The sequence below is a fragment of the Dermacentor variabilis genome, chromosome 5 (assembly GCF_050947875.1).
Source record: "Dermacentor variabilis isolate Ectoservices chromosome 5, ASM5094787v1, whole genome shotgun sequence".
Lineage (NCBI taxonomy): Eukaryota > Metazoa > Arthropoda > Arachnida > Ixodida > Ixodidae > Dermacentor > Dermacentor variabilis.
The window spans coordinates 129,441,975-129,469,777 of NC_134572.1; the positions used below are offsets into that span (position 1 = coordinate 129,441,975).

The window sequence follows — 27,803 nt, forward strand, 5'->3', positions numbered from 1 at the left end:
TTGCCAACAGGGTGATGTATTTATAATATAAAATCCACATGGACAACAACGTAGTGATGGAAAGTGAAAGTATACACATCCAGGCTGTGCAACAACAGCCTTACAAAGTTGCATGCACAGTGCCGTAACCATGCCTGTTCTAGGCACGACGTCCAGCTGACAAGCTCCAGTGTTTGGATGTTCTTTTGCCTATAAGGAAAACAAGTTGGTCTATGTTAATTATAGGAAATCAGCGCTGTAGACAATGAAGGGGCAAAAAACAATGAAACCCAAACACGAGGCACCCTTTTGCAAATGACGATTTCTCGAAGACACATGCACCTACATGACTGAAGTAATTTGATGCCAAACTTGACCAAAATAAAGGCAAAAAATTTTAAAGTGCATTTGCAATGACGAAATACAATATCAAACAAAATGTATGTGCACTCTGGGGTCCACTATGTGCATTTTAAAGAAACAATGATCTACAAGTGCACTACTAGTGCACCATGAAACAAATCTCTTAGACTCCAGTAGCTCTTTGATTCCTTTAATCAATTACAGCAAACAGCAGTAATGAACGAAATGTTCAGGAAACTTTAGTGTGATCGTGAGACTAGCTTCATGGTTCTCCAGGGAGAAAACTTTGAAGGAAATTTAGTGCTACCTAAAGAACTCCCGGACACCCTTAGCAAACACTTGGGAATTTCCCAGAATCTGAAAATGTATGCAGCTTACATGCAAGATGTGGCCACCCTGTGAAAACTTTCAGAAGTGGCCTCTACTGTTTTCGCTTTCACTCCTTGTACATTTTTAAAACATGAAGCTCTCTTTGCCTCTTCCCCCTGCTTTAGGAATGCCAGCTGATGTCTTGTGCAATGCGTCACAAAGAGCCAGGGCTTGAATTATCCTCACTGGCTGTGTGACAGTGGGAGTGCATATTTGATTATAAACGTGAAGCAAGGTGGCACTAGTATGCAGTGATGAGACAGCAGTGTAAGAGGACTGTGCCATTTGCAAAGTGTAAACAGGTACTTTGAGAAACACCGTGTGTATGACTACTTCAGTTCAGTGCATAGTGCGCAAGATTGACTTCTTTCACTCATACCTATGGTGTTGCAACATCACAACTTTACACAGCGTGACGAGTTTCCTGGTAAATGCGCGTCCTGCTTTGTTGTGTGCTCTACACTTGCAAATGGTCACTGAACACAAACAACATTCCTCACAAACACCAAATAATGCTTCACTTCAAACTAATTCGCACGGTGTCTGGATTCTACATGATATTTTTGCACATTTCCTTTACACACTCGCAAATCTTGCAGCCTGCACGTGCAGAGCAATGTGAATGCAAATGGTGGGAAGGAAGAGCGCAAAAATGTGTACGTGCACAAATGTTGCAGGTACCACATTTCAATCAATGCTACGGTATGACGTACCAAGCGAGCCTGATGGGAACCTGTCAGTATTTGTCGATGCTCAATGCAAGTGTTCTCACCCGAGCACTTATGGGTGTATCTGCTAAATAAGCTTAATTATTTTTACAAAATACTGTGCCTGATAAAGTATGATGGATAAGAAAACCAACACATTCGGATCATTTCTTAGCTCATAACTTCTTTTCATGGTACCGCAATATGCCTAGTTGCGTGCCGGTGGTACACTTTTGTGATACAAGGAACCCCATCCATACATTCCTCGCTGTGGTGTTTTCACAGCTGCTACATCACATTTTCGCAGTAACAAACTACAGCCTATTACCTCTTATATACTTAGTTCGCATTTGGTACGTCGGCAATCATGTAATGTTTCCACATCTTGCATTGTGTTTGAATGGGTGGTCATGTAAACTTAGTGCTGCAGAGGCGAATTCGCTCTCACATGTTGCTACGAAGACGGTAATTGTATACTCGCAGTTAAGCATGTCAAGCCCCACCAGTGAGCCCGGCCCCTAAATGCTGCCAATACGCAACTGTCAGTTAAGCATGTCAAGCCCCACCAGTGAGCCCGGCCCCTAAATGCTGCCAATACGCAACTGTCAGTCCCAATAAGTGCTTCTCGGTGCAAAAGTGGTTCTTGCTGGTTTCATTGTCAGCTTTGCCGCAACACAGCCGCATTGTGCGGTGAAGCATATTAAACGTGTAAAGCAGCCCCTGTCATGGAACATAATACGCATTCCTTAATTATGTACACATGTATGCACTGTCTCCAGCCACAGTACGAGTGCTGAGACATCACTGTACTGGCAGCCATTGAGAGCTGTTTCTGAAGTTGCTGTGGCGATTTGGATTCTTCCTCAGATTAAGTTTTTTTTTTTCCACAACATCCTGAAAAACATATCAACAGCATTCTACCACAGTTGCTTGTCTGGCATCACAGAGTGGATGTTTGTCATTCTGTTTTGCTGTCTGCCATCCATGAGTGTGCTTCAGCATACCTGGATAAGGTTACACTTTATTTAAAGAGTGGCCACCAACACTTTCGCACCTCCAGCCCCATGAAAACCACGTACACGTGGCCAGCCTTTTCTGCTCGGGTACCTGAGCAGAATTGTTCAGTCATCACTGTCACCGTCGTCGTCATTTGCAGGTGGTGGGTCATCCTTTGGCTGTTCCTCTTCACTTTCTTGTTCACCTTCCTCTTTAGCTTTCTTCAGTCTCTGTATTATTTCTGAAAAGGCACAGACAAAACTCAGAGGAGTTTTCAGTAACTTTACAGCTGAGATGGCAAACAAATTAAATCAAATTACAGCAGACTCTCATTAAGATGAGCTTGACAGTGTCAGAAGTTTGTCTTAACAGAGTTGAGCCACGGAACGCCAAATCTGCTATTAGTGGCGCACCCAAATATTCACAACAAAGAAAATACATAAATAAAACAGCACTAAAACGAAAATGAAGACGTGAAAAAAAGATATTTATTGAATTTGTATGACGTAAAACACTGCTTTATGTCCTTTCAAGCTAGACTGAGCGCTGCTTGTTGGTGCTGTGCAAATCTGTGCACCGTCACAACTGCTGAAATTTCACCTAGATTGCTAAAAAATTATCCATGGCTTTCACGTTACTGATTTAGCAAAATGTATCAAAGTATTTAGGGCATTATCAGCTGCATCGTGCAAGGCTCTTGTGGCTCCTAGGCAGAGTCCCCACCTAATTACCAGCATGCAGTGGCATAGCAAGGATCTTCTTAATTATTGTTTCCACAGTCTATCAGCCCTCCAAGTTTCCAAATCACTGTCGATGCTACCATGGTTGTGTCCCAAGAAACACCATTCGTATCTCGTGTGGCTAGCAGATTTGTCTTGTAGAAGTATAGTCGAACCTTGTCATAACAAAGTCGTATCCGACACATAAATAGGTAGCTTTGTTATATCCGATATTTGTAGAAGCATATATTTGTTGCATGCTGATATCAGTTAGACATATTTTCGTTTAATTTGATTACATCCAATAATTTCTCATATCCATGTTCGACTGTACACCGATACAGGCCTCCCGCTGAGGCAAGTAGCAGGTGCCAGTACGGTTGCAGAACTTCTGCTTAACTACTTCCCTACCATGGGGAAAGTAGGTGTTTTTTGTAGGTTACGCCAGTTTTTTTTTTCTGGAATATCTACTGCACTCAATATGCGATGTAATACATAAACAAAAGGCTGAATGAATGCACTTTTCATGCATAAAAGATTTAACGAGATGTATGTCATAAAAAAAGATATAAATTGCCAGAATCAAGATTGCGGGATAAAATTGAAGAAAGTTTGTTGTAAAGACATGCTTGTATCTACTAAGAAATAAATGTAACAAAATCTACTACATATACAAAATGCATTGCCATCTAATAGGCACTATCTCCGAAAAAATCAAAATTTTTCATTGAACAGGTATTTCACTGCAAAACTTCAACTGCAAGCACTACTACATTTGGGCGTGCTGGGCTGCAGCCACTGATGTTCCGAGCTGGTTTGCATCGTTGTCGCTCTGAGTCAAAGTCCGACTAAAAGGCAGCATCCTCAGACTCGCTGCTGTTTCATCCAGCAGTAAAATTAGCCACAGACGCAGTGGAATAACGAGATCTTCGAACTGCACGTGCCGCTCCAAGAGGCGGCCATTTTTCTTTCTACTTTGATGATCGTGAAACTTCAAGGCACAAGGTGCCTTCAAAAATTACCACCAGACAAGAAAGAAGTGTACTCAGAAAATATATATATATATATATATATATATATATATATATATATATATATATGCAGTCGCCGACCGTTTATTCGGACCTCACGGGGACTGCGGAAATGTCTGAATAAACAGGTGTCCGAAAAAGCAGATTAAGAAAAGAAAAATGAAATCTTTTATTTCCACGCACTTATTTGGGCTGGGCAGTAGGCTTGAAGAAATCGTGAATGCGCCGTTGCACGCTGTTCCGTTTACGCGCAATCAGATAAGCCTGAATTTCGGAGAGGGTCGGACGGTCACCATAGGTGGCTGAAAGCACAGTCACTGCTTGTACACGCTCCGCATACGACGGCAGCGTAGCACATGGTGCGTCATCTTCAGACTCGGAGTCATCGTCCGGCGGTGCAGCAGAAACCTGACGAATGATCTCGCCGTCGTTGAGTTCTGCGCATGTCAATACAGCAGTGTCACCATCTGTGAAACTGTCAAATGAGACGGTGTCCGAAATCGCAGTGCAACCACTGCGCAGGTCTCGGCAGAACATTTTCCGCGTCAGTAGGGAGCGCATCGGAAGGCGACAAATCTTCGGCCTCCTGGCACCCGCTTGCCGGCATTCCCCAGCGCAGTCTGCGCAGGCACTGTCGGCGCCATTAGACACTTGACGCGATGTTTACGTATGCCGCGTTGGATCACCGAAACCTCGACACAGCACAAAAAGCAAACACCACCGTGCCGACACCAGTCGCACAAATGAAAAACGCTGCCTGCTCGCACAGTCGCGCGCGAAGAAACAAATCAGCTGCTGGATTGCCTTGATGTGGCTTACTAAGCTGAAACCGGAACTGCTGTAGAGCCACTCTATCGAACCAGGCAGAAACGATGATGATGAGCGGCGATTTCCAGTAGTGCCTTGCCTCCTTGCTGCCCCACTCCGTGGGGCAGCAAGGAGGCAAGGCACTACTGGAAATCGTAGGCTCCGCTCCGTTCAGAACACCGGAGACCCACCTACAGGCTTGCAAGGGGGGATACGCAGAGACCCTGAACTTACATAGAGGAACTAGATTTAGATATCCGCCACCACACAAAGCCCTCACAAAGGAGAAAGCGACCAGCTGGCGCAGACTACAAACAAACTCCTTCCCCAACTTACACGTGCTCAATAAGATGTTTCCGACACAATACAGGGCGACCTGCCCTTGGTGCGGTGCCACACCTACACTCTACCACATCACCTGGGAGTGCGAATGCAACAAAGCATTCCACAAACACGAACACCCGAGTGCGGAGCAATGGGAGAGTCGGCTCACCAGCAGCGAGCTCACGGCCCAAAGGGCCCTAGTGCAGCACGCGAGCGATGCAGCACGACTCAGTGGCGCCTTGGAATAGGGGCCCACACTTGCTGAAGAGAAGTCTCAAGTCGCCAGCGCCAAGAAGATGAAGACGACGGAGACCTCGTAACCGCGAAACTCTTGAAAGACTCAATAAAAGTTTTCACTCACTCACTCACTCAAAACAAAAATGGCGTTCAGCAAGTCGAACCATGCACCCGTCAGAGTCGGTGCATGGTGCTCTCGATCAAGTTGGCTCAAGGAGTGTCAGAAAAACCAGACGAGAGGTTGCAAGGTGTCCGAACTTTCGGCAGTTGTTATACATTATGGTCTATGGGGAGAATGGTGGTGCCGCGAAGCTCACCAGATAATCGGGCATGTCCGAATTTTTGGAGTCCGGAAAATCAGTCGGCGACTGTAGTTCTCTTTCACGTGCGATAGCACAGTATGTCCATCAGCAACGTGAAAGGTCTCGAAAGCGGCATTTCAAACCATTAATAGCGGGCTAACGACGCCCAATGGGTGTGGTATGGAACGAGTTAATCGAATGAGTGGTTTGTATTGATTCAATTTTTTCTTTCACTAGGACTATGGGAAAGTGCTCATGCGAAAGCGCTCTTAATGGAAGTCTACTACATTTGGTTCAACATTTCAAAGCAACAAATTGGCTCTGAGAGATGATGTAGTGTGGGGCTCCATATTTAGTACATCTGGGGTTCACCAGTGTGCTCCTAAACCAATTACACAGATGTTTTTTGCAGCTCACAACCATTCGAATGTGGCCATCGCAGCTCCCATTTGGACTGGCTCTATACGGGAGGGCGATGAGTGTAAACTGCAGCAATGTTTGTAGTTCTAGTTAAAATGCATGCTCTCTTGCAGCTCACTTCTGATTTCATAGTGTACTTTATGACAAAATATGAATGGCCCACAAGTGTTGCTTTATTTTGTGTGTGCCTGCGTGAAAAATATTTTGGCAAAATGCTCTTTACTTCTTGGCATGCAGCAAATGGTTTTATGCGCATCACCACTGGGCAATACAACTCTTATGTTTAAACTTTTGGCTGATTTCTGCCTATATGTTTAAGTTGAGGTTATGTTACACTTGCTTGTACATATCCCATTTTTCTTGTTTCTTTTCAGTTCCACATTTTAATGCAATTAGTATTCTTTGCAAACTTTACCTCATTTGTGGTATGTCAGTCTGTGAGTGTCTTATTCCGTTTTTTCTCGACTAACCTATTTCATGCCAACTTGTGTCACTGGGTAGTCCATGGCCTAATGGGTTGTGGGGATGCGCGATTCTCACGCGTCCCCTGATAGCTGGTTTTCCCGCATAGCTCCTGTCTCCTGCAATGCGGCTTCGCCAAGTGGCCTGGGGCCCGTGGCGGTCGGTGTGGTTGAAGCGTAGTGCGAGAGATGGCGCAAGTGTTGCGCTGCTAACGGCGCCTACCGTGGGGTTACTTGGCCGCGAAAAGGAGAAAGCTCTTCCTCTTTGGTTCGGGGACGGAAAGCAGCGCGGACGTGCCGCGCGTGCGCCGATCCAGGCTCCTGCGAGACCGCGTCTCGTGTGGCCTCCTTCGAACGGGCCACCGTTCGCGTGACCATATGCGCGAACAACCAGACGTTGGAATCCAGCATGGGGCGAACATATTCGCTCGCTATCCGATCACGATGAGACGGACTTCTACGATTTGTTGCGCGCCCATCGGCATGTTTTGGAGATAGCAACTCAGCTAGCAGGCATTGATCTATGAAAGGTGCAATAAATGCCCTCGTGATTGTTTGCACTACTGCGTTGTCATTCCTTTGTCCCAAGAGCACGGGTGAGAGACCCCACAGGGTAGAGCATTGGGCTACTGTGCTGAGGAAACTAGGTTTAAAACCTACTGCCAGATTAACGTGGGACACCAAGGAGGGTATTTTGCAAGTGCCCACCTCGTGGAAATGTCCATTTCGTCTGCTGCTGGACTTCTGATCGACTGGTCTGGGGCACGCATGAGAAGCAGACAAAGCGTCCCCAGCCAATCGGTACTTCAGCAGCAGACAGAATGGACATGTCCACTAGGTGGACACTTACAGAATAACCCCCTGGTATGTAACACACGCTATGTGCCCCTCTTCAATGAGCCTCTTTCATGCCAACTTGGGTCACTGGTTATGTGGTTATGTGTATGGTATGTGGGTGTGTGTATGTGTGTATGTGTATGAGTATGAGAGAGGAGCCCAGCTGCAGTAGACACCTCATACATGACATATTTCAGCGGTGGCAATTACCATTACACTGCTTCAATGCTAACTGCATTAATGTTGACAGTCGTGCCAAGATGGTTTCTGCCGGAATTCTTGTAAGTGCACCTTAACTAAGGCAATGGCTGTTCACGGGAACTTTCAGAAATAAAATAATAAAATAATGAATGAACAAACAAATGAAAAAGCTCCCTTCACACTTAAAAATAAGTTGTTCACGCAGCTCAAGTTTCACCATTCCAGATAAGAAGCATGTTTAAGAACCTCTGTTTCTTAATGTCTTGGTGAACTCGTTTGAGCTGTAGTGCCAGCATAAGAACAGAACCTGACCTGCAAGAAACGAACAACTAGGAGCATGTTTCAGGAAGATTTTGCGGAGAGCAATTGTGTCCGAATGTTAAAAATATTGACTATAACTCTGAATAAGGTTATAGAGACTGATGCGCGACGGGACTAGTTAACACACACATTTCACAAATTGTGATTAAGATTACTTTGGCAAAAAGCAGGAAATAGCCAAATTTACACAAACTAAACATCAGCACAGGCAAACAAGGTGCGTAAAGATGGCAAAGTCATAGAAAAATCTAATCTGGTAAGCAAACAAACATGAATTTGAGGTAATCAAACTTAATGGCTGCAAGAGCTGCAAAATGTGAACAAGCGCAACTGTCACTCAATCTTAACATCATGGAATGCCTCTATAACATATTAGGCAACTGTTTAAATGCGATATCCTTAACCAGGAAACAGACTCACTCCATGGCCAAGTAGCAGAAAAAGAATGCAGCCAGATAAACATGAGTGAACTGACGATCAATCTGATGATAGAAATGCAATGCAGCTATGAATTCGGTTAATACAATAATATCCCTATTTTATGCAAGGAAATACACAGTACGGTACCTTTTGCAGGATTAAAAACACCATTGGTCTGTTGACTGCAAACATAGCACCTTGTTGTTTTCTTGTAGTGTTTCAAAGCACACTTTTCACAAAAGTAGTGCTTGCACCTGCAAAATAAAAAAAAGTTGTATTTCTGAGTGCATATAGTAATTGTCATCATGTCTAATTCCAGGTAAAGAGAGTGACGAGGCTGCATGAATCAAGTGATGTAGGCTACTGTATAAATGGCACTTCACACACGTGAAGTTAAACTAAAACAATGAGTTGGTTATTCTGGGAACTGAAGTTAGTAATAGCAAGTGGTGGAACTTCAAGGGTAGCGAGTCAAGCAGGCATGTGCATAAATAGCTGTCATTTGCATTATGCAAATAAAGCCCCTTTCTGGTACAAATTTCATCACTAAATCGAGAAATTTATATTTTGTGCATCCTAATGATGAAAGATGGGCAAGAAATTCTCAGGGCACATTTTTGGCAAAATATCAAAGGTTTTTCTCATGGACCGGCAACAAATTAAGGCGTTAGAGGAAGTGCATGGGTCTTTGAAGTTCTTATCTCACAGTCGTAATGGTGCGAAGTATGGCCATCAAACATCTGAAGGCCATTTTTATGCCACCAAACGCAAGTGATAAGCCTCGGGCAGCATGCCACCAAGATACCCCACAGAAGCCTAATCTATGGGTGATGCGACGCATGAACATTTGTGAAATATCGCAGAGACCCATATTTACGTCTGGCACCAAACTGACAAGTTACATAGTTAGCGTTGCTGATGCTCAGGTTTCTAAGATTAGTTCTGGCATCTCTCTCTCTCATTCTTTTTTTTTTTATGTTAGATGCCGTATTTACTCGCATAATGATCGCACTTTTCTTTTTTTCAGAAAAATTGACTCAAAATCAGGGGTGCGATCATTATGCGAGTTAAATTTCCTGCGAAAAGAAAAAAAAATTTTTTTGGTCCCGCGGTTGCTGCGGGACACCAAAACAAAAATGGCGGCCGGCGGAGCAAGCCGAACGCGCCGAACGAGATTTTTTTCCCTTCTCGTGAGCACATTACGTGCATTGAAACAGTTTCTTCTGTATCAGTAATGAATAATATCGTTAATATCAGCAAGTTTGCGGCAATAACGTAGCCATGTCCACTTTGAGGGGACAGAAACAGATGGGCACGCTTAAAGCCCCTCCATACAAGTTTCCGCCGACCAGGTTAAGTACCGCCAACCTGCCCTCCTCCTCCACGCTCCTCTCCCACTCACCCCCTTAGCTTTCGGCGGCAAGCGGAACTTACGTAGCTGCAGCTTCCTGTTCCGAGTGGAAGTGGCGCTTTGTTTTTTAGCGTTAATTACTTTCGCGTCGCTGGAGAGGCTTTAATTGCACGAGCTGCGGTTGAAATTGTGAATGCGATTCCATCCAAGAACCACCGCCTGCTGTAACCAGCGATCTGCTCGTGTTCGCTGCTTCGCGTCAACCTGCGACGGGTTGTGGCACGAGCGACAACGTACAGCGGAATGTTGTGCCTAGGCGCTTGGAGACCACTGCCGTTTTTCATGCATTTGGAAAACAGCGACCGCGTACTACTACTTCAGCGGAATACACAGCTTGTCCCCTTTGCATTCTTCTTATGGTGACTGCCACAGCTCTGCTAAGCACGCACAGGCGTCTCACCATCGTCCAACAGCAGTCAAAGTGGAAATTCCCACAGCGCAACTCCAGGAAGCGGAAACGCCGGAACCGGAAATTTTTAAACCGGAAATGCCGGAACCGGAAATACCGGAACCGGATTTGGTGTGAGGGGAAAAGGCGGCGCACAACAAAGGTTGTTGCTACTTAAGAAAGCGGCGGTGGCGCGTGGATGGAGGGGCTTTAGGCGCGCTTAGCTGCCAGTGACATAGAAACACATGGCCGGCATGCTGCAGAAACTGCAGCATCTGCCTTCACTACTATCCTAATACGGCACGTTTCCGCAAGGGTGGGTGAATATCTTCACTGTGTTACAAGCATAGGCGTATGAATAGGGTACACTTTTAACGTATCAGTGTATACGTGGCTACTATCGGTGCCGCTCGCGATTTGTTGCATGCCCACGAGTGCAGACGAGAAGAATCGAAAGGCGCCTTTTTTGTTGTTGTTGACCACAACCATTATAACGCCTACACATAATAAAGGCAAGTTTGGTTGCAGCATTTTTTTAGTCATGGAAGTGCAGAAAGTGATGAAAGTAATGAAATGAGGCATCTACTTAAGAATGTGTGGTGCGTGCAGCCCGATTGGTTTGTCTTGAAGAGTAGTTCGCGTAGCATTCCACAGATGGTAAGCGCGATCAATATTAGCTAGAGTTGGAACACGACATATCACTGCGGCAAGTTCGGGGTGCGATCATTACACGGGAAATTAAAAAAAATCTAATTTTGGAGACAAAATTCAGGGGTGCGATCATTACGCGAGTACGATCATTATGCGAGTCAATAAGGTATTTCTTGTAAATTGTTACAATTCCTGCAAGAATTATTGGACCAGAAAGGGTTAAGCCCTTTTAAAGAACTGACATCCAAGGTTTGTTGGTAGCCTGTCTGTTGGGATTAAAGAAAGTATCTGTCGATTGTTTATTTCAGCTCACAGAATAATGCACCGCAAAGCAAGGAAGGGCCGGTTAAAGATGTTTTACAACACCTGGCCAATGTCTGACCTCCCTTCAGGAATTCACTCCCATACAGTTGCAGCTTAAAGGGACTCTAAAGCAAAATATGATTTGAGCTGTGTTAGTAAATTACCCTGCCACCAGAATACCAAAAAAAAAGTGACTCTTACTGTGAGATGAAGCCTGGTAAACCAGGAAAGGTGCAAAAATGAAATGGGTTGTGACGCACCAGCTCAATGTGATGTCATTAGATTTTGACACAGTCTGCTTGGGCCCAGTTAAATTTTTATCGGTAAGAAATGGACAACATTGTATTTTATAATAATATTTTGGGGTTTTACGTGCCAAAACCACTTTCTGATTATGAGGCACGCCGTAGTGGAGGACTCCGGAAATTTTGACCACCTGGGGTTCTTTAACGTGCACCTAAATCTAAGCACACGGGTGTTTTCGCATTTCGCCCCCATCGAAATGCGGCCGCCGTGGCCGGGATTTGATCCCGCGACCTCGTGCTCAGCAGCCCAACACCATAGCCACTGAGCAACCACGGCGGGTAACATTGTATTTTAGAGAAGCCAAAGACAGAAGTTTGAAAGTTTCAGGAACTTTTAATTTACCACCAACGGCTAAAATTGGAAAAAAAAAATACTTTGCAATCCACGACGTCACACTGACGTATCGGCTCTGAAGTTCTGGTGCGAAATTCAAGAAGCAAGCATTGACTGCCGTTTTGTCTTCTAATAATCAACCTATTTGTGTGAAATTAACAAGAGTAGAGTTCTTCGAGAATACCTTATCAATATAGACTAATTCAGCAATTCTCTTTAGTGTCCCTTACTACAGGCCTAGTCAACCACATGATAGCACTGTTTAGATAAACAATATGACTAGTATGTCTAGGAAAAAACAATGTGTCAGTAAATCTCAGTAAATCACAACATAACATTGTTTACACAAACAAAGTAGCTGGAATATGAAAATGCACTGCAATATGGCACAACTCAACACGAAACATAGTAAACGCATGAGTATGCAATAAAGTATTTTGTTATGTTGTTTAGCAGTACATTTAGTGCACTAAAAACATTTTCAGCCAGCCTGGCAGGAATGAAGGGGAAAAAAATGAAGAGACAACAGAAAAGAAGCAACAGTGGTACTACGCGTCTCCTAGCAACAAGTAGCATCGTGTCAAATTGTTATTTGTGACAGATAAAAACACACAATGTTGGCTGAAAAATTGTTGTGAACAAAGTGCCCCTATGAGTGCAAAAAATTAGATTCTTTCATTTTTTTGTTTCCAGTAGTCATCATCATATGCCTCTATCGTCTACAAATTTGTTTCAGGACTGCAACTGTCATTTTAGCAGCAACAAGCAAGGACATATTTGAATAAGCTCCCACGTGAGCAAATTTGTGCATGACACAACCTCACAACAATGAGTGATGATTTGGATTGTTAGGTACACCTGTAAGCTGCTGCCACTTGCTCCATTACTTGGTTCTGGGTATACTTAGAAAAACATCACTCATCCCCCATAAATGTCTTGAGTGACCAGTGAATGAAGCAACAGCTGTTGAGTGCTCGATTCCCACATATCGTTGAGTCTTCTCTGAGCATTGTGGTGAAGAATACCTCTTCAGGATGTGCAGCCTGGTTCGGTCAGTACACTCACCATTGCTGCAAATGCAAGTCACTGTACTACTTGCCAAACTAATGCTGAACTAAACGCAGTTAAGCATGTTTGCCATTGCTGGGAATAGGATGCATGGTTGTCTGTGTTTATAAAGCACAACGCTTTCCAGAGTGCAATTCCAACTCGCCCAAGAAACAGCACTCTTAAATCTGTGGCACTGAACACTTCTGCAATCTGTCTTTATCTGAAATATGACAAGTTTATGTCCACTAGCCAAGAAAGGTGTTATACAAGAAACTGAACTTGACAACTAGATGCAAAACACCAGTAAACAGACCACTTACTTTGTGACAACAGGGTCCACAAACGATTTTCTGCATAGGAGACACCTGAAAGGCAAGTCCTCCTCATCAGAGCTGATTTCATAGCGGCTGGTGTCCTCTTCACGATATTGATTTCTCTCCATCTCCAGTTCCAGCTGCCAGCCATGCTTGTAGTCAGATCGGTCGTGCATAAACTTGCAGCTGTCTGATGGACAAAGACAACAAATGTCTCACTTAGCACAATCAGGATTTGAATGAAAAAGCAGTATAGTAGATTTACATTAATTCTACTCCGGTTAATACGATTTTTTAGTTCATTTGATCCCAATCGAAGATCTGGGCCGGCACCCGTACATTTATGTGGGACCATACTTTCGTTATTTCGATCTTGAAATGATCCTTCACCGAATAATTCGAACTTGACTCATAATCATGCACACGCCTGCACCCAATTATGACACTGTAGTGGTGACTCCAATAGCAGCAGCATCCATATTAGCAGCACTTTGGTTACAGTGAATACATCGAACACACATCATCGCTTGATGGAAAGGCCTATTTGTGGCCTGCTCCAAGACGATTTTACAATGTTAAATTAATTTTTACAACGTTTACCAGATTCGAACGTGCACATTCTTTCCCAGGAGAATTTGTACGAAAATTGCTTGGGTCAGTGCAATCTAATACGAAACCAAAACCAGAGCAGTCTTTGCATCATTTACAAGAGCCTGCCTAGCCAGTGCCATTGCTGTCAAAAAATGGCAACCATGGATGCCGACCATAGAGGGAGGAAAGGATTAGGAGGGAGCATAGCACAACACGACTGAAGCCAGTATGTCCCGGCACGTGATCAGCACATCAGAGCGCATGGTAGGATTTAGTACTTTGTAAGGGTATGTGCTAGCAAATGGATAGGATAATGAGAAAATATTGTGAGGCAAGACATAGAGAAAGGAAAGTATTATGTACCAACTCGCCCAACAAACCACTCTTATTAGGATTTAGTGCTCCCGCTCCGGTGGCAGAGCTACAGCAGAGAAACCAAATAGGTGCACATCAATTAAAAATTACTGGGAACCAAACATTCCTGGCCAATGTGCCTAGTCTCAGAGGTTATGTGTTTGGCCAATACCGCGAGGGAAAAAGCGAAGGCAATGGCTTCATGGAGAGTTCGTTTGCTAAGGCTTACTGCATAATGTAATGCTCTTTCCTAGTTTATTTCCTTCCTCCATGACACTGACAGAATGAATATTCGCACAGCAAGATGATAGTGATGCGGTGCTTTCAGTCTGATTATCAAAACGCATTGAAGTGATGTGTTATTTTACATGTTAACTTAGTGGCAATCGGTCCGACCACATGTTCTTGGCATTCCAGAGTATCATATGCGTCACGGTATGAACTAGCGAAGTAGTTAGTCTAGGTGCGGACCACCATCCTGTTTGCGATCATAAGATAAATACCTAAATCATTTGATAAATACAGAATATCAAATGCCCTATGGACTGTACGGAGGACAGCGTGTTGTGGTTCTTCATAGAGAGTGATAAAGTGTTGCCTGAGAGTGAAGACGATGGACATTAAGTACCGTATTTATCCAAATCCAATGCGCACCATTTTTCAGGGAAAATGGGTCCAAAAATTACCTGGATGTCGCAATCCGATACGAAACTAAAACTGCATTTACGGTGTTGCCAACAAGTTACCATAAGAGCCGTCAGATGCAGCATCATCGCCATCAGAAGATGGCGACAGGGCACCTTTTTTAAAGGCTGCTTGTGGGTTCATTTCGTGTTTGACTATGATCAGGACTGGTATTCTTGGTCAATCACTTTTGGAGACACTACCACTTCTGTGAGACTTCATGCAACTCGGCATCGGATGCATCGGCGAATATGGCCGCCAGCGTTTCTGGTGCTGTGCCAAGCTTGCTATCTGCGCAGAGTGCCAGGAACGCCATCGGCCACATACTTCGACAAGTCTAACGGAAAGTCACATAAAATCTTGTGAAAGTTATATTAGTAGCATCTCTATAAGTGATCGCTCAAGTGTGCTCGGTATCCGTGGCCAACGAAGTGTAAATGGTGACTATGATGCACCACTTTCATTATGAAAGCTAATTAAAAAAAGAACTACTTCTTCTGTGGAGGTAAATTTCTAACTGGAAACCTGAGGGGCATGTTAAATATTTTGTTTATTTTATTACTTTACACCTGCAAAAATCGGCCAGACGTTAGATTCGGGTAACTTTCATATAAATAAATTTTTATTCTGTGAAACGAAAGTTCGCTGGCTTCGTTTCTTTTTTTCTTATTGCCAGAACCGGAGAAATGCCACATATATTGCTAAAATTTCGGGTGTTAATTTGGTTTATACTTAGTTTAGAAGTTCCAATGTCATTTATGTGTTAGTTATCTACTCTTAACCCATAAAAAGTGGGTGCACGTTCGATTCAAGGACATGTTGGAATCAGGGCTGATACTGTCAAATGAAGCAGAAGTGTGTTTTGGTATTTTCTGGTCTTGTACAATTCGACCAATGTGGTCAGTCCCGTCAGTGTTCAATTAACGTAAGTCAACTGTACAACAGTCACTTCCATCTGAGGCAGCGTTGCAAAGTGTTGTTTTGAGAGTGCAGGCATATCATAAAGAAACACTGCAAGGAATGTTGTCACTGTTACTTGATAGCATTGCTGCTTCACTCGGTCAGCTATTTATCCTCTACTTCGATTTCCAAACTTCGCTTGAAGATGTTACAGCAGGAAAATTACAGGATTGGAAGAAAAGAAGTGTCCTCATTCTTAGAATGACTGAAAGCTGAGCAAGTTGGCAGGAGCAAGTCAGTAGGGTTGCACAGTGGCTACTGTGAGACCTTTTGGGTAATAATTGGCACTTCTGTTGTCCTTCTCGTTTTACTTGTGTCCGTATTTTCTCTTGTGTCCGTGATTGCATTTTTCATATAATGTGTGTTCATTTACACTGCACACTCAGTTGACAGCCGATTCTATTGAGTGATAGCCAAAAAAAAATAAAATGAATTTGCGTACAAGTTCATCTTGGCCTAGTATTCTCCGATTTTATACGTGTGGTCAAGATGAACAGATGCATCGTGTTAAAGTGCCTACTTAAAGGCCAACTGCAACGAAATTTCACTTGGGGTAAAGTGCCTATAAATGCTTACCATATACCATATTTACTCGCATAACGATAACTTTTCCGACAAAAAAATTTACGCAAATTCAGGGGTGCGATCATTACGTGTGTTAAATTTCCCGCAAAAAAAAAGTTTTTTCATTCCGCATTTGCTGCGGGATGACAACAGGTCAACAAACAGGCAGCTGCCGCTGTATGTAGTGCAGGACACCAAAACAAAAATGGCGCCCGGCGGAGCAAGCTGAACACGATTTTTTTTTCTTCTCGTGAGTACATTACGTGCATTGAAACAGTTTCTTCCATTTCAGTAATGAATAATATTGTTAATATTGGCAAGTTTGCGGCAATAACGTAGCCATGTCCACTTTGAGGGGACAGAAACAGATGGGCGCGCTTAGCTGCCAGTGACAGAAACACATGGCGGGCATGCTGCGGAAACTGCATTTGTCTTCAGTAATCTCCTAATACGGCATGTTTCCGCTTAGGATGGGCGAATATCTTACCTAGCTGTGTTACAAGCATCGGCGTATGAATAGGCTACACTTCTAACGTATTAGTGTAAACGTGGCTGCTATCGTTGCCGCTTGCAGTTTGTTGCGTGCCCACGAGTGCAGACGAGAAGAATCGAAAGGCGCCTTTTTTGGTGTTGTTGTTGTTCACCACAACCATTATAATGTCTACACATAATAAAGGCAAGTTTGGTTGTAGCTTTTTCTTTTTTTCATGGATATGCGGAAAGTGATGAAAGAAATGAAATGGTGCATCTGCTTAAGAATGTTTGGTGTGCAGAACGCTTGGTTTGTCTTGAAGAGACGTTCAAGTAGCATTTGACAGATGGTAAGCACGATCATTATTAGCTAGACTTGGCACACGACCTATCGCTGCGACAAGTTCGGGGTGAGATCATTACACGGGAAATAAAAAAAATCGAATTTTGAAGACAAAATTCAGGGGTGTGATCATTATGCGAGTAAATACAGTACTATCAATGTAATCTGGGCAAAGCAGTAGGGCTGGTAACTGTCTAATTTTCTTATTAGCAGCCTTTGAATAGTGCCTAGGCAGATGACGCAGGCACCTGGTGGTGAGTGGTATGTGATGCGGATACGGTGAAAGTTTCAGAAGCATACATGACTGCTGATCTCTCAGTTACACCCAGGCACGTCGCTCGCTCAACATTTGCAAATTTATGGGTGTCTCTCTCAGCGTGCTTTCTCATTGCACATGATATGAGCTGTTGCAAGAGCGCTTATGCATTGTGTGGCGGTCGGGTGCTCAAGCATGTATTGTATTTAGTTGAATCTAGCGCGAGCTCCTTTTCCGATAAAACGAGTCCAATAACTTCGTGCCTGTTAGATCAAGTACGACTCTAAATCTGCGTAACCATATGGGCCTTTCATACGCCCACACACGCTTCGAGCCTAGCTGCCACAGCTTCCTCCATGTGCTGTAGTATGTGTGCGTAGGTTAGTGCACCGTCCATCTTCCTGGTCTTTCCGTTTCCCGCATTCGCTCTATCAGCATGGCAGTACAGTCTGCAAATACATGCTGAGTTCATCACAATGCCACAATTAAAACGAAAGTGATCATGTGTGTGCAGACGGACGGAAATCGGGCTGCATCACGGGCGTTCGAAGTTCCCGGAACTTGCGTGTGGGACTGGCGCAAACAGGAGCTTTCTACTCCAGCGACTGCTATGTACGGCGTGGCCGCACAGCCTCTATCTTGAAAGCAATCTGCGGTGTAGGCACAGTCTAAGCATTTAGGCACACCGCGCTGTGTTCTCGGCGCTTAGTGCGCACTGAAGAGAGAGGCTGCACAAAGGTCAATTCACTCGCTCCTGCTACCCAGTCTAGCGTTCTGATAAAGAGTCTCTGCAGTGATTGCGCGAAACATGTTCATGTTTGCTTGTGCATGCATAACACCATGCTTGTTAATTTAGTTAGTAAGCAAATATTTAAAAGTTTATACAGCCGATAAAACTACTATCCTTACTTTTTGTATAGCTGTCTACTAATTTGCTATCGTAATTGATGCTTCGCCTTTCGGACGAAACGGCGACTTTATTTATTGTAACATTAGTGTATTTGGAATAAATCTTTCTTTCTTCAAATGAGAAAAAGTTGTATTCCTGTATGAAAGAATGAGGTGTGCAGCACTATAAAGGACTTTTCTTTATTTAAGTAGCAACAGACATGCACGTTACAATTGAGGGCATTTTTTTCCCTTTTTTTTGGCCATGGAAAACAGGTGTGCATTACAATTGTGGGCGTGTTAGAATTGAGCACATACGGTACTCGAACACAAGCAATAGCTGTCAAGTACACAACGCTGCATGCCAGGCAGTGGCTAGTGAAGTCGAATACATAATGTCGGAGACGCTACGATCACCAAAATATTACCCTGCATGTTAAACGTGACCTGCAGCAGCGCAGCGATCAGTTGCTACCATTGCGAAAGGGCACACGTGCATAGGAAGCGAGCACTTTGTTGTTTGCCGAAGGCGCAGACTCAACATGCTCGCTTCAGTGAATGCTGCTGGTCAGCCAAGCTAGCATGTTATGCACTCTGCTCAAGCAGCTCTGGCGTGACATAGGACACGTTCTATTCCCGCGTCAACCACGCTAGACTGTAGAGCGTCCAATTTTCACCGACGTAACGTAACTGTGCCACACGTCAATCGTGCCCACGTTGCGCCAAACTATATCGGCGCGTTTAGCTTGGTGACCCTAACACACTCTCATTCTCCGAGCGGAGAGAGAACACATAAAGGCTCTGCTTGTTGAATGTAAATAACCAGCTACAGAAAACCGGCTTGACTTGGAGAATACTCTGTATTAAAAGAACATCGCTCAAGGGCGCGCAACGGTGTGGGCACAGTACACGAAGCAGCTAGCAGAGTATACTAACTCCGTGGCTAGCAGACATGCGTGACCTGTTTCCTGATACATGGGAATGATATACAAGCAAGGGAAGCAGATGATCTGGATGATGGTTCTCTACTGGCAAATGGGGATGGCAGCGGTTTTTTTTTTTTCAGTTTTGGTATGAAAAACAGATTTTTTGCAACATCTTGTGAAGCACATTTCCTCTCATTTCAAGTGTAAAATTTTTTACAGAGGCTACTGTATGTCTAAATTATTTGAAACTGTTTTTTTATGTGGTCCACAATTTCGTTGCATTTGGCATTTAATGTGTTACATAGGATGTGAATTGAATGCAATGAATTGCATTCAATTGCAAAAAAAGTAATCACAAAAAAAATTAATTGCAAAAAATTAATCGCAAAGGGCTGCAAAATTAATTAGGTCTGCTTTTTTGTACATGCATAAACATGTATCATCAAACATTCCAAGCAACTGCGGCCAGAAGCTTTTGATAAAAGTCAACAAGCTGTGATGGCAAATGCCATTACTAGATCCTTGTCTTATAAAAGAAAATTGTATTTTTTTTTAACAGCGAGCTAGTATTGTATACAAAGTTAATGTAACCGTAAGTACCTCAGGATAAAGTGCTTAGGTAGAAGGCACAGAGTACTATAGAGTACATGTAAATGATTAAACTTCCAGAACATGATTTAAGTGACACAAAAGCTTTTTCAGAAGCATTGTTACCTGAATGTGTCAATGGTGTTGCTCAACAAAAAAGATCCAGTTTGTCAAATCATACGGCACAACACAATTGGCAGGGCTACACAAGTTTGACAGTTTGAATCCTAATGAAAGAGTCGCATGCTTCAAAAATAACTGTTCACTGGCAGCTGGTGTTAGCAGTAATAATCTCTAAGGTTACCTCCAAATCCACAGAACCCAGTTTCTTTATAGTCCTTGCAGATGTCGGGCTGGTAGTCCCATCGGACAGTCGAACGAATGTGCTCAGGAGCTCTTATGGGACCTTTTCTAAATATGAGAAGAAAAAAGGTGTTTGAGAGGCTCTATGCTTCTTAGACACAACCCCACGCATAAAACAGACACTGAAGCTTGTGTGTTTATGATTTATTGCAAATGTAAGTAATTATAGTCGCCACCCCGCAGTGTCTCGTAATGAGACAGCATATTTGTAAATAAATAAATAAATAAATAAATAAATAAATATATATATATATATATATATATATAAACAAATAAATAGAGAGACTACAATAGACTACATCAAAGAAAGGTATTTTTCAAGTCACATACCTTTTGTTTATTTCGCATATCTCAATTATATCTTATCCTCTGCAATGCTGTCTGAATTTGTAGCATCATTTTGTTTATGCTGGACCTTGATGTAACCTTAACTTTAAAAGTGTTACTGCAATTTCAAAGCAAACAAATTGTCTTTTTTGCACAAATAGCAACTATCACATGAACCCAACAAATCCTTCACTAAACAAACTGCTGTGGCAGCTGTCCCTCTCTCCACTTTCTTGGGTAGGTTCGTATGTGTACAGTACAAACCACAGCTCAAGAGAACACCTGACCACTCATAAAGCCTACATAACTGGAAAATATTTTCTGCCTATACAAGAAAAATGTAACTGATATAATCAATTGAACGCACAAGTGATAAAAAAATTGTCTTTGGGCCTTTAGGCTTTATCTCAGTGATAAAGGATAGTAGAATACTATCTGTGTGTTTTATTTTAGCAGTTCACTGTATTGTACACACAATCTTGCAGTAGGAATGTTTAGCCAATGCCCCCAGGACTAGGTCATGCATACATGTACAAAATAGTGCAGGGCAATGCAAGCTAAAAGTGGCATCCACATGCATGATTGCACATGGGTGTCCTCCCATGATTGCAGACATGCATGTTTCAGCATTACCGCCATTCTTACCGCGCCTTCTCGTGTGCCCCACAATACTTTGTGGGCGAGTGTACATAAGTACCCATGAAAGTATGTGGAAAGGCAGCCACTGCTGTAGTTCAATTGGTAGAGCTGCATAGGCATCATGTGACAGCTGTGTGTTCAGCTTCCATTAGCAGCAAAGCTGTCATTCTTTCAACTTCCTTTCTTTTCTTGTTTTGTTAGTAAGAATATAAAGATTATGAGGAAGCAACCCTTAAATGCAAATTGTTTGAACTCAGTGTGAAGTCATGTTCATGGCTGCCAGTTAAGGGCATACACAGTCGTCTGCCTACAAAGAACTTTGTGGTGCAACAAGTGCTTAGTACAAGAGAAGCTTGTTATATAATAACTGAAAAAGTTCAATGTAAAAATTTTCAACGAAGCATTACCCTCATATAATTCAACGATGTGCAAAACCTATTTCTGACTATCAGATTATTGCGTGTGGCATCAATTGCTACACACTGCTAACTACCCTATTCAAGAGATACTTGCTAGATAAACTACATTGGTAACATGTTCACCTCATACAGTCTAGCACAGCAAATATGTAACAATGTGTAGCGCCGATGTTTCCACTTGACCTTCGCACGTTGACATATAAATTTATAAAGCCCACACCAAGGTATGAATTTTATTTTGAAGTTAAAAGCACCAGAAATATTGTGGATCTGGAACAAGCAAAAAAGGTGGCTGCCACAATGCCAGTGGCCATAACGTACCAACATTGACTTCAAAGAATACAGAAATAAAATGAAAATCCAGAAAAGAAATCTCCCCAGACTCCTTAGGAGATCACAAAAGATAAGGAAAAAAATAAAGAAAGAAAAGAAAGAAACCTGAACTATGTGCCACTGATCGCCCTCAGTCTTTCTGGATGCTCTCCATGCTTAAACGATGAGTGCACAAGCTACTATATGTTGCTTTAAAATCTGGAACTGTGCTGAAGATTACTACTAGTGCTGCCATGCACAATAAATATTCTCTCTCTTGCCAAATAATTCTATCTAGTTTGACTGTGGTTCTATGTGGTTGTATATGATAGCATCTCAGCTCATTACATCGGTTTAGAAATTAAACGATCAATTCAGCTTCATAACAACAGAAATTACATTTTGCACCTTTTCTTGCGCCAATGGCATTGCAAGCAATTTGACCACATTTACTAAACTTTCACTTCTGCTGGTTTCCCTTTACAAGAAAGCCTGCTGGTTGCGCCTCAAAATTATTTTCGTCGCATTTTTCTTAGGTGGTTTAGTTGGCAATGTGTGCGACAACAGGCTTCAGATGAAGAAAGTGCGTTAAACTGGAGCATAAGAAATAAATAGACAAATCATTTTTACTCACCTAACCATACCACTGGATGCATTCCCTTGTGCCGTGTCCTTTTTTGTTATGTACTGCGCATAATTGTTCATTCCTCGATAAACCTTGTCATCCGCCTTCCCTTTCAGTTCCTGGGAAGATTGCCATCACTGGATATCATTTATGTGCATATCATTAAATACACCAATAAACATTGCAGTTGCTGCTGATAGCAGTGACTGCTTCAGCAAATGCCCCTGACGATTTTCCTCACAGTTTCTGAATGGCTTACCTTGTTAATTTGCTGTGCTTTTTCGAATATGCTTTGAGCATCCTTGCTCTTCTCTGTATCAATTTCAAGGACAGCTGTGGCACCCATATCCTTGGGTCCTTCCATCTCCTTGAAATGCAAAAAGAAAAAGAGAGAAGCTCATAGAATGAGTGCAAGAGTAGAAGTTTCAGGTATATTTATTTTGATGCACACTGTGATTAAGCCTGCAGAAGCAGTTGTGTCAACAGAAGGCTGTGGGTAGGAAGCCTGTTGTTATTTACACGCCACATGCCATAAGTGCAAGTGCAGTGAGAAGCCCACAGACGTCACCAAACGTAACAGTTACAAGATGATGCTTTGCTGTGGATGTATTATGAGAAGGTAATACTTCAAGTTTAAGTTCATTTATTTACCACATATACGGAGTTTCATATAAGTGAAATGTATATATATTACAATACCTATACCTATATATAAAAATTATTCAACACAAATACACTTGTTAATATACTGTTCAAAACATTCCAAGAAAAATAATTCAGCATCAGAAGCAGCGGGCTTGGCTACCGCACTTCACTATCGATACTTTACACAAAAGTATAGTAGAAAAATATTCTACACACCTATAATAGTGGGAGGTTTGCTCAAAATGATTAAACATAAACACAGCTCTGGAACTGAAATCACAAGTGGCTCATTTGCCGGGACTCACGGCAGTTCGCCGCGACTTGTAGGACACGCCAACCTTGATGGTTTCATCACCACTGTCGCTGTCAGCAGCTGTATAGGTCGTAGTCTTCTTTGTAAACGTCTATATTGTAAACACACAAAGGAGCCTATGTCAGTGAAAACAGAAACAAACGCTTACTGCACTGAAAAACTCTAGCAGAGTACTTTTACACACATAAAATGATTCTGTGTTACACTTCAAGTAGCTTCCAAACATACTAAACATGAGAGATGTTAGAGGTCTGTTCAATTCATCCAGGGTCGCAATAATGTAAAACTATTACACTTTTTCTTTTTAATTTATGTCCCCTCCACCTCCACCACCCCCAAATTCACCATTAGCTCTCACTGATTGGTCAAAAATGTTCAGCCCACACCCTTGTGGGTGTGGACTGAAGAATTTTTACCAATCACAGAGGGCTAATGGTGGGTTCGGAATAAAAACAAAGTGAAATAGTTTTACCTTATTGCAACCCAGAACTTCACGAGCTATTCCGTACCAGCACAGTGTTCATGCAGAATAGTCCCATCCACTTGTGTTCAGAGAGCACAAGTGAATTACATGATCCACAAGATGGCCACAAGCATTTCAGTGCAAGACTGCAGAGTATCTATGAGTTGCAAACCTTCAAGCCATATCCAAACTGCACTCCACAGAGAGTTCATGTCTCTCAGAACAAAGTGAAGCAAATTGCAATGCCTGCTTGCAGTCATATTCCTCAGTGTGTCTCTGCTGTAGTGTTTTGGCATGCAATAATAGGGGAATGAGACATGTTTTCATTTCCCTGGAGGCCAGACTACAACCCAAGGTTAAATAAGGCCTTATCCTAATATGAATAACCTATGCATCATGGGAAAACATTTAGCTATAATTGCAGCCAGCGAGCAAGCTTGATGAGAAGCCAGAAAGAAAAAGTGCTTGAAAGTTTGTGTCCCTCTTTGGAATGTCACGACCGAACCATAGTTTTTGTTGGTACTACCAGCTTTTTCCAGATGCCTACTCGAACCATGGCTCCCGCGCTAAAGTCACAGAGAATGTGACCGCACATAGACACACGTGCATATCTGCGTATGCATATACACAGCATGCTCACTACATAAAATGCAAATTTAACACAATTCTAAGATCTGACTGAAATGTAACCAAATTTGAGAGAAAACAACATATTTAAAAAAATGCACATTACAATCCCCACCGCATCACAGAGAATTGCATTTACAGTGTTTGATCAGCATGCCACATAGTGGCCGCTGCTAAAATTTCGTCTGACAAAACCACAAACGTTAAAATAGAAGCCACAGACACCTTGGTCCCATATACTGTTTCTGTCATTCAATTGAAAGGTGTCGCTTTCTGAACACATTATGCATTAATGCTGCTGCGCATCAAGGAAATATAATGTGGTCTCCTGCCTCACATTCACATTCAGAGGTATGAGGCACACAAATGTGTGCCATGCAATGGGCAGTAGTACAGTAGCTAGCTGGGCGAGTCAGTACCTCTGCATTATTACTTACAGCGCACACTATAAACACGGATGAAGAAGAGAGATGAAACACAAGCGCATAAGGAAATGCGCTCGTGTTTCGTACCCTTCCTCGTCTGTGTTTATAGTGCTCGCTGTTAGCAATAACAATGTAATGAGCAACCAGAGCTCAAACTTCAAGTGCCAAGAGCAGAGTTGGAACACAAGCCTAGCATGCAAAGGAAGCAGTTTCCAGGAGCACATGCAACAATTTAGCACTTACAACTTCCCTGCTTATTTTGAAGTGTACCTGTCCAGTTCCTAACCTAACCGGGCACTGGCATGTCAGAATGTGGGAGCGCATGCGTTCCTCGCATGGTGCATGGTCATTGACAAAGCTTCGCTGGATGCATTGGGGCTAAAGCAAAGGTTGATACACATGTGTATCCGTTATCCTTCCAAATGTGCTACCATTTTTGTGGCCGGTCTATCAGATGTAAACACAATATTTAAGTTACGCAATCAAACTGTCATAGTGCCTCCTGGTCAGCGCTGGTTCTCCACACTCAGTGACAAGTCAAGGACGCTGCATGAAATGCACCTCAAAGGGAGTCTGCACGCAAGCATCAGCCACTAGTTGTCACTTATCCATCCATTGTCAGACGACCGATTTGGCGAAGGCACTGCTTTGCATGACGAAATGTTTGGCGTGGGGCATTTCAGTAGCAATTGCAAAAAGAATAGTGTTTCCTTTTTAGCAATGCTTGCAACCAATAATTAACTTGTGCATGTAATGCTTGTGGGTGGTTCGATTCTTCTTATAAAGAAACATGGCGTGACTTAACATACAATAAATAAATATTTAATTATTCTGCAATTAAGATGACTCAATAAAAATGCCCAGTCATCCTACCACTCCCAACTGCTTTCAGTGAAGTCTCCAGCACCTTGACATAAAATTATGTAAATTTCACATGCCGATCAATGCTTAATCATAATCTGTGACTGAAGGGGATAAGGAAGGCCATGTTTGTGAGTCCAGTCTGGTGTTTGTTTACCCACCACTAAGCTTATGCTATGACCTCTGAGGTTGGTGGTGTAACAGAGGATATATATAGCTCTGCAGAGGGCTGTGCCACACGATACTGAGGTCACGCCTGTACAAGAAGCTCAGTGTGAGGATGGGTGAAGCATGGCAAACTAAATGGCAAAAAGGAGGGGAATGCCATGCATGTTTGGCAGCGGCAACATTTAATTGGCGATAACACTGCTCATAATATAAAAAGGTGCATTGACCTTTTTGCTGGAGAGGATTTGTGGGGAGATGCACCTCAGTACCAGACTACGCATTCACAACTTATCAAAATCGATATTGCAGGGCCTTTTTCACTAGTTCAAAAGACTGAATTCCACAGTGGTGTAATGTATACGAAGAAGCACTGTTTTCTACAAAAAAAAAAAAACACACACAATTTTATATGTCGTGTGAGCGGGATGTCAAGTTGGTATTGAAAACACTTATCACACAATTGCTTTTGCAGGTTGATTGCATATAATGAAAATATAATGCTGTATAATTTTCATTCATTAGGTTCTTGGTGCTTCTATAAGGACATGTTAACCTTACTAGTGGTTTGTGAGCTCTAGTAGAAAGCTACTGCCACTAGTGTTTTCTAGATTTTCACAGCGATGAAAGTGGATGCTCACCCCTTGTTTCATTGGGTTTAGGTGGTCCAACTTCTTTCCCTTCTTGACAACTTGCGTTTCATCTTCACTGCTGGCTAAAAACACGAAATAGCCAATTCGTAATATGTTAAGCTATGGCACTACCCTTACCGTAGTAACCCTTTCACATCAAAAGATCTGATGCCATGTAATGAAATTGCCATTTAATGAAATCGGCGCAACACTGAGAACATAAAGTTATCCTCTGCTGGAGTGTGTAGACAATTAATCAAATGCCACTTTGGCTCTGAGCGTAGAATTTACGTGCGTATCCTGATGCCCAAGCGTCACAAATGAGAAATAATGGCATGCTCTTCCCATGGCATGCTCTTCCCATTTTGCTTGAGGTTCCAATATATTTTACCAGTAATACGCTTCGAGTACACAGGCAGCGGCGCGCCGCCTCGAACTAGAGGCGGAAAATCACGACTTGTAATCTCAACAACCCAGTAAGGACTAAAACTTGCAGTAAATGAAATGTGACCCTCCTGACCCTGATTTGCAAGCTTTAATGAACAATTGCTACGCATATTCAAAACTCTGTGCTGTCACAGCCACCTGCACTTCTGCAAACGCAATCGGGACGCACTTTGTGCAGCGCCGACCTCGCTTTTTGTTTAGCTGCGTGTTATTTGCATTTAGAGATAACGCGATTTAGACACCGAACACATACATCATTGTAACATCAATACACATTTGATGTTAATTCCCGGTGAGCTCTAGCTCTAGCCAAGCATTAAGACGCGATTTTAAGATTACTAAAAACCTATATAAGATAACAAGATTTATTGTTCCATTAAAAGATATCTTATTGTGCCATTTCGCACAATAAAAACGCATCGCATCGCCTTTGTTTACCAATACGGAATACGGTTCCGTTACTTTGATACTACTTACTATTCATTATAAAGCATAGGTTATTACATTTACCTTCTTCGCTGCTTCCTCTCCTTTTTCTCTGGTTGCCTCTTTTGAAACATTGCCTTCTTATAAACTTGCATACTGGTTTAGCCGATTCCTCGGAAGCTTTCGTGCTCTCGGACGGCGCTAACGACGCCATTATTGCCGAGTAGTGGATCGTACCG

General features: G+C 42.7%; 1 protein-coding gene across 4 annotated transcripts; it reads right to left on the reverse strand.

The window, feature by feature from the left end:
* On the reverse strand, positions 1-27,803 carry mdlc (RING finger protein mdlc). 4 transcript variants are annotated; one of them, XR_012828557.1, is made up of 10 exons: positions 27,649-27,803; positions 26,701-26,774; positions 23,511-23,609; positions 22,820-22,927; positions 22,570-22,679; positions 20,180-20,286; positions 13,257-13,440; positions 8,642-8,748; positions 2,473-2,655; positions 1-189 (listed from the first exon to the last, which is right to left on the reverse strand). XR_012828557.1 is itself a non-coding variant. In XM_075693503.1 (10 exons), exons 1-9 carry the CDS (start codon positions 27,776-27,778, stop codon positions 2,540-2,542), a joined length of 1,035 nt encoding a protein of 344 aa, XP_075549618.1. In that variant the 5' UTR covers positions 27,779-27,803; the 3' UTR covers positions 1-189; positions 2,526-2,539. The 4 variants fall into 4 exon arrangements, 3 of the variants coding, with proteins under 3 accessions (XP_075549618.1, XP_075549617.1, XP_075549616.1); XM_075693503.1 differs by having other exon boundaries at positions 2,526-2,655; XM_075693502.1 differs by having other exon boundaries at positions 2,498-2,655.

Bases quoted from the DNA above. Each gene is read 5' to 3' on its own strand.
- mdlc (XM_075693503.1), bottom strand. From the start codon at position 27,778: ATGGCGTCGTTAGCGCCGTCCGAGAGCACGAAAGCTTCCGAGGAATCG. The intron at 8,749-13,256 runs GTAAGTGGTCTG...TTTATTTTGCAG, and splicing joins GTGGACCCTGTTGTCACAAA to GTGCAAGCACTACTTTTGTG. The intron at 2,656-8,641 runs GTACCGTACTGT...GTGCCTTTTCAG, and splicing joins TGTTTTTAATCCTGCAAAAG to AAATAATACAGAGACTGAAG.